This window comes from Terrapene carolina, unplaced genomic scaffold (genome assembly GCF_002925995.2).
Source record: "Terrapene carolina triunguis isolate 2854851 unplaced genomic scaffold, T_m_triunguis-2.0 Scaffold85, whole genome shotgun sequence".
NCBI classification, from domain to species: domain Eukaryota; kingdom Metazoa; phylum Chordata; order Testudines; family Emydidae; genus Terrapene; species Terrapene triunguis.
Window position 1 is genome coordinate 45,286,769 of NW_020664436.1, and position 15,968 is coordinate 45,302,736.

Below are 15,968 nucleotides of genomic sequence, written 5' to 3' on the forward strand. Positions count from 1 at the left end.
CTCCCCAGAACCCAGCCGTGGGGCACCCCAGCCCAGATACCCCCACCTCATCCCTGGCCCAGATACCCACATCTCCTTCCCCCCTAGAGCCCAGGTGTGGTTCCCCCCTTCCCCAGGCACCCTTCTCCTCCCTCCCCTGCCCAAGCCCAGGGATCCAGATGGGAGAGAAAGCCTGATGCTCGGTCTCAGGCTTGCAGAGTTTCCAGCGTGCCGCCCTCTCCTTCCGTCAGGGAATGCTGGGAACTGTAGCTGCCAGGAACCCTTTAGCTCCCTCCCTCTCCCCCCAGCAGAGTCTTTGGTGTACAAGCTATGCTCTGCTGAATCCAGTGGCCCCTGGTGGCAGCTATCAGCACTGCAGCCCATTTCTGTGGGGGGAAAGGAAAATCTACGTGTGCATTAATTTCTGCAAAATTCTGCATTGCGCAGTGGCGCAGAATTCCCCCAGGAGTAATATTTAAGTTTTAGAGACATGCTGCTTCACATTCTCTTTTCCCAGGTTGAAGCATGTTAGACTTTTATATAACAAAAAAGACTCCAGTTTCAGCTACCTCTTCTGTTTTTTCCTTTGCCAGTGGCTGGCATGATCCAGCTTTTAAAGGTCAGAATAGATGAAACGGGTGGTGGTGGCGGCAGCAGTACCAGAAAAGATTGAAAGTAGGAAGTGAATTTACTTTCTGTAGTAACAGCCCAGGGGGGCAAAACAAAATAAAACAAAAACAAAACCAGACCAAAGAGAGAGGGAGAAACTAAGAGCAGACAGAAGAGGGAAAACTAAGTAGAGAGAAAAGGCTATTGAAAGAAATTGAGAATTTTTGCAGAATGATTACCAAGAAAACATTTTCCTACTTTTGGGGAAAATAAACTTTCCAGTGAATGGTATTTTCCAGAAAGATACAGAAATCAACCCTTGAAGACCAGTGAATTTTTCCCAATAATTCCCAGAAACAAAATAAATTGGTTTAAAAGAAAAAATGTTTTTTAAAAAACAGAATAATGAGGAACAGAGCAACAGATTTTTCCGAGAGGTTGTCTTAAAATATTAAAGACTAGATTTTACCTTTCGTTCTTCCTTTATAGCTTGTTTTCTAGCTTTTCGATCCTCTCTGCTCTCATTTTTGGAACGTGGCTGTGTGGATACTCTTGGCAGATCACTTTGATCAATCATTTGCATGCGTTCAGCCTGCTTAGCCGTAAGACCTCTCTGAGGCAAGATATGCAGTGGGATTCCACTCTTGTGAGAAATTTTGATTGGTTTGGACTAAAAATACAGACAATGTGCCAATGAATTAGTTGTCTTTAACCCTCCATCCTCCACCTGCTTTTCTTCCAAGGTTTATGGATCACCCTTCTTATCAGCAATAACATAGAACCACAAATAATGCTACAAATTTTCCAATAGCGAACACACAACCAAATTCTGCCCTCAAATAGATGCACATGATTTCCCATCAAACTCAACAAGAACTACACATACATATCTGTGGCAGAAGTTGGCCTTAAAAGTTATATTTAACATTACTTTCCCTCCCTCCTTTTATTTAAGTTTTACTTAAAGGTAACTAGTAAGGAAAAAAATTAGGGTTGTATCCCCTTTGCTTCTTTATGAGGAGGTCTGCTTTATTTTTTGAACTTTAGAAATATCAAGATGCATTTTAAATTTTGCTGAGGAACTCCTTGGAGGACAAAAGAACTGTGGTGAGAGTTCTCAGTCCTAAAAGGGACAGTAGAGATCCACCTCCAAAAGAACTGATTTCTCGCAAGTATGCACAGGTTGTACTCTCTTGATATTTGTGATCTAATCTTACTAATTCTCCAGGAAAAACAGGTTATGCAAATTTTGAATTTTCTTCCTTTCTTGCCCCCTTTCCCACCTTTAAAAAAGCCACCTACTAAATGTTTTATAAATCATGAAGCAGCAAAACAGAACACAACATTCCTACCTCCACACCCCATTTGCAGGTCAACTCAAAGACAAATACAGCCAAACAGGAAAGTAACTGTCTTTGTCTTGACTCTACAAGCCATGCTGCTGCTTAGACTTCTGTAAACTTCATATAATATAGAAAATAAGCCTAATGATTTTACCTTTGCTGGCTCCTCAATAAGTTTTGGATGATTATACAAGTTTGAGTATGTACCTAAGGCAAGAAAGAAAACAAAGATAATGGAGGGTTGTACACTGAAAAATACCACCCCAATTTGCATAGCAATTTTTTAAAAAGTTATATATTACATTTGAAAGACTCATGGCAATTAGTTATGTTTTAGTGCACTTAATACACCCCTGGCCAAATTTCTTTAATGAGAATGTATGCTGTTATGTGCCAGTCAAAAGCACAGAGAAATGCAGAAGCTATTTTAACTAGAAACCTTGCTATCAGTAACAAGACAATCTACCATCTGCTTTACTATCCCTGGAAAAAGTAAGAGCCTCACATACTTACTCAAAATGGATTCACAATCCCACTTCTCTTTGGGTTCCTCAATAACTAAAGTTACGATTTCTTCTTCTTTCTCACCCTTCTCATTAAGGGGAGAATCTAAATCCTTTTTTGGTTCAAGAGCATCAGGTTTCACACAGCTTTTAGAGAAGTAAGAGAAGAGGGTGGGAGTCAGGGAAAGGAAAAATAAGAATTTCACTATAACTTCCTAACACTGAAAAAAAGAATGAAGGGCTGACCCTTTCCTTCCACCCCTTTTATTTAAATCTGTGACTACATAACCCCCTCCCTGCAAAAGACAGAAAAAACATTCCTACCTGTGTTAAAAACAAAAACAAACCACTTAGTAACGTGACATGGGAATTTCTTTTCCTTTCCCCTATCCTCTCTCTCCACAAATCTCCAAAATAACCAGACTATTTAAATATCTGCACTGTCAGAGGTAGATTGCTAAGAAAGCTGCCTCTACTTTCAAGAATATTTGGCGCACCTGAATGCAGGAAGGAGGAAACATCAGTGAACCGAATGGCTGGCTGACTGTTGTCCCCCCTCCACATCTGAATGCAAAGGATTGGGTCATAAGTGTTCAATTAGGTATACATGATCAATCAGGTATACAATCATGATACACAAATCATTCCACTATGTACATAACAGGTTCTGCTGTTGGTTTTGTACACAACAACAGATGGAGATACTCTGCTGCAGGGTCAGTTACAACAGCAACAACAGAAAGATTCATGGTAGGGGGAAACCTCAGTCCAAATCAGTAACTTCCTTGCAAATCAGAAGGGCTAAGAAGGCCTCTGAACATTAGCTGTAGTGAAGTGGGATACAATTATGTCCCCTTTTCAATAAGACTGCAAGCACCAAAAAACCCACTCCATATCACTTTGGTGCATCACCACCCAATTCAATAGAAATCCACTGCTAAATAAAAATATGAATACTTTACAAACACTAAACTAATTACATCCTACAAACAAAAATATGGTCTCCATCAAAGTAAATTAAAACTCAGATTTTATCTTAATAAGTGAGATAACATGTCACTAGAGTGAGTAACGTGTAATTAGTGTTAGTTCTGATTCACATAAGTAGCTCTAAAAGTGATTCTACACACTCCTTAGCTTTCTCTTTGTAGTAGTCATTCAGGACTTCTTGCAACCGAGTGCTGTCGGTGTGAATAAAGCCTTCTAATTCCACATTATCCAATGCTCCGATCTCATCGTCATCAAACTGTTCAAAGAACTAAAAAGGAAAAAACACAAAGCTAAACGAATGATGAATATTTGCATCTAGATTGCATGTGTGAGACAAATGCAATGTTGTTCAACAGCTTCTCTGGATATTAAAAATTCATTTTCACACTATTTATAACAAAGTTTTGCAGGGCAGAGACTGTCGGTTCTGTGTTCTTACAGTGCCTAGCACAATGAGGTCCTGCTCCAGGACTAGGTCTCCTTAGCATTATGATAACAATAATGATAATTTCTTTCCATTCACTCCTATTTCTTTCTCCCCTCATAGAAGTCTTTGCAACAAGTCTACAAAACAAATACAGTAGTAGTAGCAGCAGTGAAGGGTAGGCCTGCAGCAGGCTCTCTCCTTTACCTCCAATTGACATGAGCATACCAATAGTAAATTAATTATCTGTCAATGTTATATAGTCAAATTACTCATTTCTCTTTGGGACATTGTTTGGGATAATTAAGTAAATTAATTAGACTGCCACTGCCTAGTGGAAAAGTTAGACTTCAAGCATCCACCACACTTTTCATACAATTAGATCAAAGCACTTTTAAAGCATCTTATAAATCCATCTCACAGGACTAAAATACCACCCCCACTTTACAGGTAGAAATATGTGATTTGACAAAATATATATCCTTTACTGCTTGAGATTCCACATCTCCCCATAGCAATGGAAATTATTATAATTGTTGGAGGCAGGAAAAGAGGAAATCCATAGTTAGGATTACATCCCTGCGGCCTTTTAATGTGAATGAGATAATACAACCATGCATTGGATGAGAACCATTTAAAACCCATACTCAAACTCATTTCTTGTAATGCAAAAGGGTCTATGCGCATGGATCAGCTTAGCAGTGGTTTTCAAACTGGGGTCTGCAAGAAAAATCCTGTAATGGCGGACAACACATTTTATTTAGTAAGAATTGGCAATCTAATCAATGTTTAATTGCCTCAAAATTAAAACCGCAGCTGCATTGGTGTACATTTCCTTTCTGTATGTGACTGAGAATCAGAGGTTTTCAAACCGTAGTGGGTGCCCTCTAAGGGGGTGTGGAGGAACATTGAAGTGGGGGACTGTTTTCAAACTTTTTGTAATCCCTGCCGTGAGTTACAATTTTTGGTTGTCTCACCCCACACCCTGACAGGCTGGGTGGCACACTGAGGTGAGTTAGAGAGCAGAGGTGGTGCTCCCTCCCCGAGCCCAGGCATGCAGGGCTGGCCCAAGACGCCTGACGTAGCCACTTGCCCCCTGAACATTCCTCTGCATCCCCCTGGGTGTCCCCCCCAGTTTGAAAAATCGGGGGGGGGGGGGGGGGTTTGCATGGGCCCCCGCCTGCCCCCCCCCCATCACCTCCACCTATCTCAGATGGTGATGTACAGTAGACTACCTTATTTGGAAAGGGGTATGCAACCTAAAAAGTTTGAAAACCACTGGCTTACAGGATTTGGGGTGGGGGAGAGCAGGATGGGGCAAAAAGCACAGAGAAATAGGTTTAAAATATCCTCTCTCATATGCTTGGGGCTTCTTAGCATTTTTATCAGTGAGCTGCCTCACCTTCTCAAATCTCTCATCTAGCAGGGTCAGCTGCTCATTCCTTCTCATTACGGACGAAGTTATGGAGTATTCTGTGAAACGACTCTTGGTCTCCTCTTGCATGAAAAGGAACTCTTTCATCTCTCCACTAACTCCCTCATCATCCGACAAAGGACCCTCTGAATCATAATCTTCATCACTACTGTTGTTGTCCTTTCCATCATCATCCATATCCTCCCACTCATCTTCATCCTCAGTATCAGAGCTCCTGAGTAGAATATATATGTAGATCAGCCACTTAAGAAATGGGTATAGCCTGTCACAGTCTACCCAGTGTTATTTTATCACCTCAAACTTATGCCAAGTTAAATTAAAAAAAGATTCTTCTCATGCAGATACAAGAAGTTGAAATGTTTAGTAGTAAAAGTGCTGCCCAAGTTAAAATCAGGGTGTACCAATAAATATTTGATTAGGGTGAATAGCCAGAAATGCTTTCACACTTGGTCGTTCCCTTGGTGTTCCAAATGCAGCATGTCCGGTTAGTTATACATCAGGAGATGGGACCAGAAAAGGAAGAGAAAGCAAAAGAATACTGGAATATTAATATGAGTAAAACTATGCATGTGCTTATGAAAGAAGTGGTACCAGTAGTTAATGCTAGAAATACTATGAAGTGAGGTATCATGGGTAACAAGATGTTTCCCAAGGTCTTGTAAACACACTACAATGACCACCTGTAATATTATTGCCTATAATACTGGAAGTGTTTTGAGATTGCGTTAGATTTGGAAACACAGTTTAGATCTCATAATCCTGTTTACTAAGTAAATTCCATATATTTGTGAATTTAGTGTTGTTGTTGTTGTTTCAAACAGATAAAAAACAAAAAACAGAAAAAGAACTAGGGACAATATTGCATTATTTGTTATGACATTAAAGAGTTCTGCAAAGCTTCATATACCGACAATCTTCTCCTTTCCAGACCCCTTTCCCTGGCTCATTGGCCTTTAGGACAAAGTCATCTTCGAGAAGATTATCTGGATTATTGAAGTCAAAGTCATCATCAAGAGCTGCGACAATATCAGGGTCAAAATCCAAACGGGGTCCTACAATGGAAAAGAATGCTTTAAAATTGGCATTGCATCCCCAAGCCACTTCCCAGAAACAAAGGTTCCCAACTATAAATGCTAATTTGTACTAAGTGGAGCTATTTGCGGAGCTCAAATAACCCCTTTTTGGGAAGGAGGGGAAGAATTTTAAAGAATTAATTAGAAGCCCAGGGCAAAGTTGCTGAGTTGAATCTGACAGTGTACAATGTTTCAATTAAAAACTATAACTCTGCTCATTAGAAGTCAGACAGATGTGTGGTCCAATAGTCTGAACACATGATAACATGTGACTTTTCTCACCAATTATACATGATTTATTCTGATTTGGATGACTGCTTCTCCTATGTTTGGAGTACATACATCCTCCATTGCAGTATTTTTTTTTTTAATACATATACATACATATACATATACATATACATATACATATACATATTTTACACACACACACCCCTTTCTAAGTTACACACACACAGACCACAAAACTAATCCTCTACTTCAGTTTGTTGCACAGTTGTCATTAAAACTCACCTTTCTGGCCAGAAGGAACTATGGATTTTAAACCCCAATCAGAGAATGTGTGATAGATGCTATACTAGAATGGCACACATAGGTATATTATGCAAGCACACTGTGCATCTTTGTAACACTGAACACTTAAATCATCCTACAGTTTAAGACTACAACACTGGGATGCTGAATGGAATTTACTTTTCTTTCAAGGAAGACAAACTTTGAGAATGAAGCCCCAGTTCTATACTGGGATGCATGTAGATGAACTTTTGCATCAGTGGGACTCTACAGGGGCACAAAGATATACTTGCACATAACCCAATAAAGGAATGGGGCATTAAAGGACTGACAAAATTCCTTAAACAAAACAAAACACCTCTGAAGAATTTTCCCCTCTCTTCCTCCTTTCCCAACTAGGGTTTCCTGCACAATACAACAAAACCAAGGATTAGAACCAGTTACTATATAATGCCAAAGAAAGGCACCGATTCAATTACTGAGGAAAATAAATCTCGAGTCACTTTTTGGTTCTCCTCAATTATGGAGACGTACCTGAAGCAAAACAATAATATCAATAGATGAACAACCTTAATGTTTAACAAAAATATAATTTCACCTAGGTCACCAAGAGGACCATTAGCTTCACAAAAGAAGAACAGGTAAAGAGTTGTATGGTACCTGAAACAGGAGCAGCTTTATTTAACAGTCCCACATCCTCTTCAAACTCTGAGGCAAACACTGAGGAAGGCAACTTAATAGTGGGAGACTTTAAACAAAAAAGGAAACAAAACAGTTATTTATTTAAAATAGTCTTAAAGATGCAAGAGAGTGATCATATGTTTTGAGTACTCTGACAGAGACAAATCTTTGAAAATTACTGCTTACTTACCTGGAGAAAACAGGATTTTAACTGATGTCTTAAATTTCTTAGTGGACTTGAGAAGAACTCTGTGTAGCTCAAAAGCTTGTCTTTTTCACCAACAGAAGTTGGTCCTATAAAAGTTATTACCTCCCTCACCTTGTTTCTTTACTGGACTAAGTAATGGAAGTTAGCCAATGAAGAATTTTTGCCCTTAGTATACATATTCCCCCAGTACAAAGATTGTTTGAAAGCTTTCAAGATGTGACTGAGGAAATGGTTGTGCAGGAAATAACCAGAAGCAACTTTCTATTTCCTTAATAGCATAAGCATTAGCATAAGCAATAGCATAAGCATTACTAAAGACCATTTTAAGATTTCCCTTCTAAAGCCCTTTCTATTTGCAAGACTTTAAACTTAAAAACAGTGCTTCCAAAGTAATGAATTTTATGGAACTTTTTATAACGTGGTCAAAATATACTTAGTTTTAAAAACATATGTGCCAGTTTTCATCAAAATTGAAAAACTCTGTAGAGCCACACTTCCCCAGGCCCTTAAAATAAGCTATCGTCGATTCAGTTTGTACACTCCACTGTGTGTCAGGGTTACGTAATAGCTTTGCAAACCACTAACATAGTGTTCTGGCACACTACTGAATGTCAAAACTTCACTGTACTCAACATTGGAAGCATTCACCTGTATTTTCCCCAGATTCTGTTTCATTACTTTTTTAACCAATATTTGATATAGTTTCTAGTTTACTACTACTTATTTAAGATTTCTTCACAATCCATTACCACAACATCTGAGTGTTTTATAATAATTATAAACAAATGCAAAAGTACTGAGAGCAACTCACATGGTTTTTTTCATACAACTATTATGGGATCCCATCCCTTTTGGGTCACACAAGAACCCTCACTGTCATGATGAAAATCATTTAAAGGCTTTGCAGCTTCTAAATAACGAATGGATCATTAATTGCCAATATAATACTTTTGCCTATGATCAAATAGGAAATTTGGTATGCCAAAGTGCCTGGGAAAAACGGAATCCTTCATAAGTAGCTTATAACCACATGAACGCTTTTTAAACAAGGTTATTAAATTCAAACATGTAGCTGGATTTACAGGATGTTAAACTCAGCAAGATACAACACAAGAATGGTCAACAGTGCAGCAAATACCATACTTACTGGAATTTGTTGACTTTCTTCCTCTCTCTCTCCTTCCCCTCTCACTATAATCCTGCTCTGTTGACCAGATACATCAGATGGGACTAGCTCTGAGGGACCAGAGGCTTCTTTTAGATGCTGCAAGTAGTCGTAGTCATCATCAAAGAACACTCCATATTTCCTCTGCTCTTCTCTCCTCTGTTCCTCATCTCCCTTGAGATTGTAAAAAAGATTAGGATTAATGAATTAGATCAGATTCAAATTCATTAGCAATAATGTGGATCTCAAATACATAACCTGGGAATCCTCATCTTGAAAAACAAGGACACCTTGCAGAAAAAACAAAAAAACAAAGCCCCCAAACAGATAAAAAACAGAAATGAAAACAACCTTAGTCTGAAGGATTGGGAAGGGATTTTTTTTTTTTTTTTTTAAACACACAAGATCAGTTTTGTAGTATAACTAAACTTTTGTTTTAAAAACAATCCAACCAGGGCCGGCTCCAGGCACCAGCCGACCAAACACGTGCTTGGGGCAGCACCTTAGAAGGGGCGGCCAATGTTGGGGTGGCGGGGGGCGCTCGTGTTGGGTTTTTTGTTGTTGTTCGGCGGGGCGGCACTTGAGGTTTTTTTATTTTGTTTTGTTTTGGCCGGGCAGGGTGCGGCCCAGGAGGGGGGGGGGGGGGTTTACGGCGGGGTGGCGCTCTTCTTTTTTGCCTGGGGCGGCAAAAAAGTTAGAGCCGGCCCTGAATCCAACACACACTTAACAAGGTGTTCAGCCCATGAGCAAAACATTTACTTACAAAACTTTTGCAAATCTCTGTGTGTACAGAAGCTATACAAACACACATTTAGTGCACAGAGATTTATTATGACTGTTCACTATACAGAGGCAGCATGGATTAATTTTGAGGCTGGGAGCCTTGAACTCCTAAATTCCAGGGTTTATCAACGGTACATTGTCCCTGGACCTCCCTGGTGGGTTCTGCACCCCCCCCCCCCTCGCATCCACCATAACCACCTCTGGCTAGGTAAAATTCTCTCACTAGGAAGTGTTTAGTAAAATGCTGAGGATTTGTCTGTATAGGAGTGTAAAAAATTATAAAGTTTTGAGTGTGTTCTCAAAAACGCAAACATCCAGCCTCTTACATTGTGGTAGATTTCAGTCCAATCTTCTAACTAAAACCTATTCCCAATCCATCTCCCTTTTTCTCAAGTTATGACTCTGAATAGTAAAATCTTATAATCATTTTACTCTCCTGCAACATTAATTTCTAATCCAAGCTTCCATGGTCAAAGTGAGCATTTACCTTCTGTGAAGGCAACAGAACTCTCTGAGGTGCAGTATCGTCAGCTGCCAAAGGGTCCCTCTGACTTCTGTGTACCAGGTGAAATGTTACAGCTTTTTTTTTCTCTATAAAGGGTTTCTTCCTTCTGTGAGGCTGCAAAAGAAAAGTTATGTTCTGGTCATAAAAAAATATATATTAAAAACTTTTCTAAGGAACCCCTTTCCTCCCCAACACATATACACACACACGTTCTTTGCTATAAAATTTCAGAAAATGTTACATACTCCTGAACAGCTGGGCTTAAAAAGCAAACCAAAATTAGATGTGTTCTTGCCACATGCACTGCATCATCTAAAAGAAGTACACTTCACATGTTCTAAGTGTCAACTGCAGATATATATGTGTTCCGTAGAATTATACATTAAACATGAATTACGGACTGATTACAGTACATGATTTTCAGCTGTGCTCTCAGGTGTTCTTAAGTAACTGCACTCTGAACATCAGGGCATGTGTGACAGAAAGTTCAAGCTGGGAAACAGGGAAATGGACAGGTGGAAATTCCTCAGGACAGGCAAATGTAGCTTCCCATATATAGATATAGACTGTTGTCTAAATGAGATCTATATATTTCTAGCCCAGTTATTTATAATGAAATGGTCAACTGAACCACTACCACATACAATAAACCATCTCAGCCTCCTGAATTCCTCAGCAATCTGAAGCACTATCCTGTCGGAAATATATTCTACAACTCTCTATACAACTGTGTGGAAATTTGGAAAATTTTATATATATATATATAAAATTTTCCAATCAGTTCTACTATTGAGAACTCGGACAGGTTAAAAAATTATATAAGAACATTTTCATCGTGTAAATTACAGAATAAGCCTAACCTTCCCCTCCTTGCTTTTTAATTTTAAAATGTAAATCAGATAATGTAACATGTTATGTAGCATTTGGGATACATTGGTGTAAGAAGGTATCAGCTGCCAGGGTACACTTTTAATATTGTTTGCATTTTGGAAGCTTATGTCTGGAATTATCACAAAATGAGATGCAAGACTGTAAGTAAGCAGACATATATGCCACTACTGCTAATTGTGAATTTCCAGGAGAATGGTGGTACAAATGCAATGTTTAAAATCCAGGTCTCCATTCCTACAGCCCAGTATCTTGTGGATTAAACTATTAAGTGTGCCTCTGAAGCCCATTCTGTGGAGAGGGCAGAATTCCACTTATAATTATGGTCTGTATAGGGCCAGGAAATAATTTCAGACCTATTGGCATATAGGATGGCGCATATCAGTGGCAGGTTTGCACAGAGATGGAGGGTAGAGTATTGCGTGTATGTAATAAACATACCCTTTAGTTAATATCTGTTCAGTATTTTATCACACTGGAAAGTTATGCCTCCTTTTAGGGTTACCTCTATTTCTACCCTTGGTTTCCCTTCATCACCAATCTTTCCTCTTTTCTGGGTCTCTCCACCTCCTTTCTCCTTGTGTCTTATCACTGTTGCCAACTCTCCTGACTTTAGCACAAGGCTTGAGATATTGGTGTTTTTCTTAAAGACAGGCACTCTCCCGCAGCCAAAGGATTATCTGAGAATCTCAGCTGTCATTAGAAAATCCTCTGAACTTCTAGTCCTCATAGATATAGAAAAACACCTGAACTTCTGAAGCAAATATAAGCCAGGTGCTCCGAAACAAGAATGTAATTAAAAGATACCCAAACCATTTTTTAAAAAAGTTTGATGATTTTTAGGCCTGCTTGATGATTACTGAATACTTGGGGATAGCTATATTTGATGGTACATATACTCCTTCCTCCACCCTGTGTCTGTCTTGGCTACTTGAACTGTGAGCTCTTCAGGGCAGGGCCGGTCTGCTACTCTGTGTTTGTACAGCGTCTAGCACAATGCAAGCCCGGTGGTGATGGGTCTTAGGCACGACTTAACAAACGACAACTAATCAAAGACACCGGCCTCCCTCAGCAGCGCCTTCTAATTCCCAGCAAAGGCCAACTCCCACCCCAGCATTAGGGCGTAAAGTGGCCACGGTCACCATTAGGCTCCAGAGTTAATGCCGCTGAGATGAGGTGCGGGGCGCTCCGCCCACCCTGCGGCCCCGGCAGCCGTGACGTGCGGCCCCATGGGGCAGGTTTTTCCCACAGCGCCCGGGGGCAAAGCGCGGCGGGGGGGGGAGGTAGAGAGAGTGACAACAGCGCGCGCCCCCCTCCCGTGTGGAAGGTTTCCTACTCTCTCCCCTCCCTCCTCCGCGGCCGTTACTCACCATGGCTCGGAAGCGGGTGCAGCGGCGCGCGCTCTGCAGTCCTGGGGGACCACGCTACGGGAGACCCCGAGTCTGGCTCACTCCCACGTGAGTCGGCCCGGCCCGGAACTGGGAATCGCCGCCATCTTGGGATAAACCAGCTCCTGTCCATTGGCGAAAGATGGGGGGGGGTGGATCGACAACTCCAAACCAACGCAATGGCAGTAAATGAGCCTCCTGCCGCAAAGTCAAGAACTGCTAGGGGCGACGGAAGCCCTCTCGCGGAAGGCAGGGTTAAAGAGACACAGGCGCTAACGCGGCCCCCAACGTTGCGTGAATGGTTTTGCCCGCCGGGGTGTGGCAGTGGCGGAGAGAGTGGAAGGATTGGAGGAGCGTGGGCATGCGCACTGAGTGAGCCGTGGCTGGGCAAGGACACAAGCGGCTGGGGGAAGGGAGGGAGCGGCATGCGGGACTGGGGGCGGGGCAGATTCCTCAGGGAGGCGCGAGCACCTGCCCTCGTCGGCGTATCTCAGACACAGGCAGATGCCGATGAACGTTTCTTGGCGCGGATTTTCCCCCTGCAGCGCATGCGCAGAGTGGGCGCCTCGGCGGCGCAATGGACGGGACAGACGCCGTGTTTCGGCCCCTCCGCCTGCCTCGCCCCCGGCTGGGCCAGGCTGTTGTGGGGTCGGCGTGACGTGTCCCGTTTTCTCGTCTCCCCCAGCAACACACGCCAGGGGGCATCAGCGGGTGTAACCCTGCCCCACTCACACAACACTGGCAGCCTCCGCACGTGCGGATCCTCTGTTCCTCCCGCTCCCAGGCACGATGCCCCGCGCGTGCCGCCCCGGCTCCAACTCCCGAGATCGTGTTGTGCTTCCAGGCACGTGTGCAAGGGGGAAGTAGGGCCTGGCCGGAGTTTGGCTCTAGGGGTGGGGAGAGTAGGGCCAATACTCACCGCAAGCGGCAAGGGGGTAGCAGGCGGGAGGAGGCTCGGGTGGCACGGACACAGGCCGCTCCCCAGCTGCAAAGGGAGCTCCAAAAAAGGCCTGCCTCTGAAGCACAGTCAGACCCCCCCCCCCGTCGCCTGCACACTACTCCCCTCCTCCCATGGTCCCCATGCCCCCTGTGCGTGGGGCTGGTCTGAGTCCCTCTGCTGCCCACCCATGTGTGGGGCTTGTTCTCCAAGCCCCTTACTGCCTGCCCACAGGGCTAGGGTGGCCAGGTGGCTGGTTTTTGACCAAAACGCTGGGTCAGAAAGGGACCCTGGTGGCTTTAGTCCGCACAGCTGACTGGGCTGCTAAAAGCCCAGTTCTGTGCAGCGGCTGGAGCACCCACATGTCCTGCCAGCTTCTAAGTACAGGAGCGGCTAGGGGTCTCCACGCACTGCCCCTGTCCGCAGGCATCACCCCTACAGCTCCCATTGGCTGTGGTTCCCAGGCACAAGCAGGGGCAGCGGATGGAGCTCCCCGGCTGTCCCTGCGCCTAGGAGCTACCTGAGGTAAGTGCCGCCCGGAGCCTGCACCTCCTCCTGCACCCAAGCCCCCTCCTACATCCAAACTCCCTCCCAGAGCTCACATCCCAACCCCCTGCTACAGCCTTGAGCCCCTCCTGCACCTCAAACCCCTCATCCCCAGTCCCACTGTGGGGCCCGCACCCTCATCTGGAGCCCTCATCCCCCCCCCAGTACCTCACCCTCTGCCCAGCCTGGTGTGAGTGAGCAAGGGTGGGGGAGAGTGAGCAATGGAGGGAGGGGGGATGGAGTAAGAGGGGGCCAGACCTCAAAGAAGAGGCAGGGCAAGGCTGTTTGCAGAAAACCAATTAGAAAGTTGGCAACCCTACGTGGAGCTGGTGGTCTGAGCGCCGCCTGCCCGCACACAGGGCCGCCCAAGGCCCCCATCTCCCTTCCAGCATGTGGGGCGGGCGGGCTGGCTGGCCAGAGCTGCTCTCCCTAGCCCTCTCTCCAGCGCAGGGCTGGCATTGCCACTATCCCTCCTCCCCCCACGAATGTTCCTCTGTGCTCCTCTAGGGGTCCCACTCCACTTTTTTGGCAAAAAATTGAGCATTTGTCCAGTTTGCTCTTGACAATCCATCAGTTGGCAAGAGCAAATGTGACAAATACCCACTTTTGTCAAAAAAGTCAGTATGGCCGGGATAGGGCTTAAAAAAGGGACCGTCCCAGCCAAAACGGGACATATGGTCACTGTAAGCATGTAGGTGGGTGTGGATCTCCCTCACTGTCGTCTCTGGGGAGGCCACCCCCCATTGCTACACATGGTCCTGAAACAGGCTAAGTAAATGGGGAAATTAGCGCTCTCCGGCCCCAACCCATTGGCAGGGTAGGGATGCGAATAGTTCAGGGTCCAAGGACCTCAGCCAGGGTAGGGCACCACACACTCAAAGGCTTTAACCCTTAGGCTGGGTAGCTATGAGTGGTTCAGGGGGCCCAGGTCCTCAGCCAGGGCAGGGAGCCCAGCAAGCAGTCTAGGGCACCGGCAGGGGGTTGAGCACCCATGGAGAGCAGGCCTCCTGACCCAAGGGTGGGATGGCGGGGGGGGGGGGGGGCTGCCCAACTCCATTACATCCCAGCCCAGAGTCCAAACAGCAGCAGAGTGGTCTGTCAGTGGGGAATCCACCCGCAACATGCTGACGGTGTCTCCGGCAGCACCACAGCCAGACGGTAGTGTGGTTCCCCTGGGCTGCTTCCTATTCTCCCCCTTGGGTGTACCTGTGTCCAAGGGTCATCCTCTATGTCTCCTGGATGCACTGCAAGCAGCAGTCCTAGCAACTCCTCAGTGTCAGGCAGTCCTGGGCGGTCTCCTCAGGGCAGCCAAAGTCTTCCATGGGTTCCAGCTTCAGCAGCAGCTAGAAGCATCTGCCTCCTTTGGTGGTTTCTGCTCACCTTAGCTGCAGGCCTGCCTCTTGTACTTCCTGTTCCTGTCCCGTGCTTCCGCTTCTGGCATGGCGGCCTAGGCCTTCTGGGTTCTGCCCACCAGGGGGCATCTGGCTCTCCCTCGCTGTCAGTCTCTGAGGGATACCAAGCCCCTTTGCTATCCAACCCCCCCTGCCCTCAAGCCCAGCTCCTGGTCTCCAGGGCTGGTCAGGTTCCCTTTCTCCAGCCGCAAGAAGGCAACCGCGGTGGCATGCTTCTTACTGGCTCGATGCTATACAGTAAACGCAAATGGCTGCAAGGCCAGATACCATCACTGTAATCGGGCGTTGGTGTCCTTCATTTGTTGGAGCCATCTCGGGAGGGCGTGGTCGCAGGAGCGCCGCAATCTTTTCTGCCGCCCTAAGCGGCGGAAGGTCCCGCCCCAAAATGCTGCCCTCCACAGAGGTGGCGGAAGGTCCCGCCGCCGAAATACCACCGCGGTCGCCGCCCCCCAAATTGTAGTGGTCGGTTACCAGTACAAAGGGGATCCCTAGTAGGTAATATCGAAGGGCCTCTACTGCCCATTTGATGTCGAGGGCCTCTTGATCACTGAATAGTTTCGTTCTCACGGGAATAGCTTCCGGCTAA

General features: G+C 44.8%; 1 protein-coding gene across 1 annotated transcript in view; it reads right to left on the reverse strand.

The window, feature by feature from the left end:
* LTV1 (LTV1 ribosome biogenesis factor) overlaps positions 1 to 12,603 on the reverse strand; it is a 13,541-nt gene extending 938 nt beyond the window's left edge. Inside the window, exons 1-10 of the mRNA XM_026649776.2 lie at positions 12,470 to 12,603; positions 10,194 to 10,325; positions 8,906 to 9,097; positions 7,530 to 7,617; positions 6,191 to 6,335; positions 5,251 to 5,497; positions 3,565 to 3,692; positions 2,445 to 2,581; positions 2,086 to 2,138; positions 1,058 to 1,258 (exon numbers count right to left, since the gene is read on the reverse strand). Coding sequence (XP_026505561.1) covers positions 1,058 to 1,258; positions 2,086 to 2,138; positions 2,445 to 2,581; positions 3,565 to 3,692; positions 5,251 to 5,497; positions 6,191 to 6,335; positions 7,530 to 7,617; positions 8,906 to 9,097; positions 10,194 to 10,325; positions 12,470 to 12,472 — 1,326 coding nt within the window. The 5' untranslated portion in view covers positions 12,473 to 12,603. The remainder of the gene's footprint in view (positions 1 to 1,057; positions 1,259 to 2,085; positions 2,139 to 2,444; positions 2,582 to 3,564; positions 3,693 to 5,250; positions 5,498 to 6,190; positions 6,336 to 7,529; positions 7,618 to 8,905; positions 9,098 to 10,193; positions 10,326 to 12,469) is intronic.
* Between the last annotated feature and the right edge of the window lie 3,365 nt (positions 12,604 to 15,968).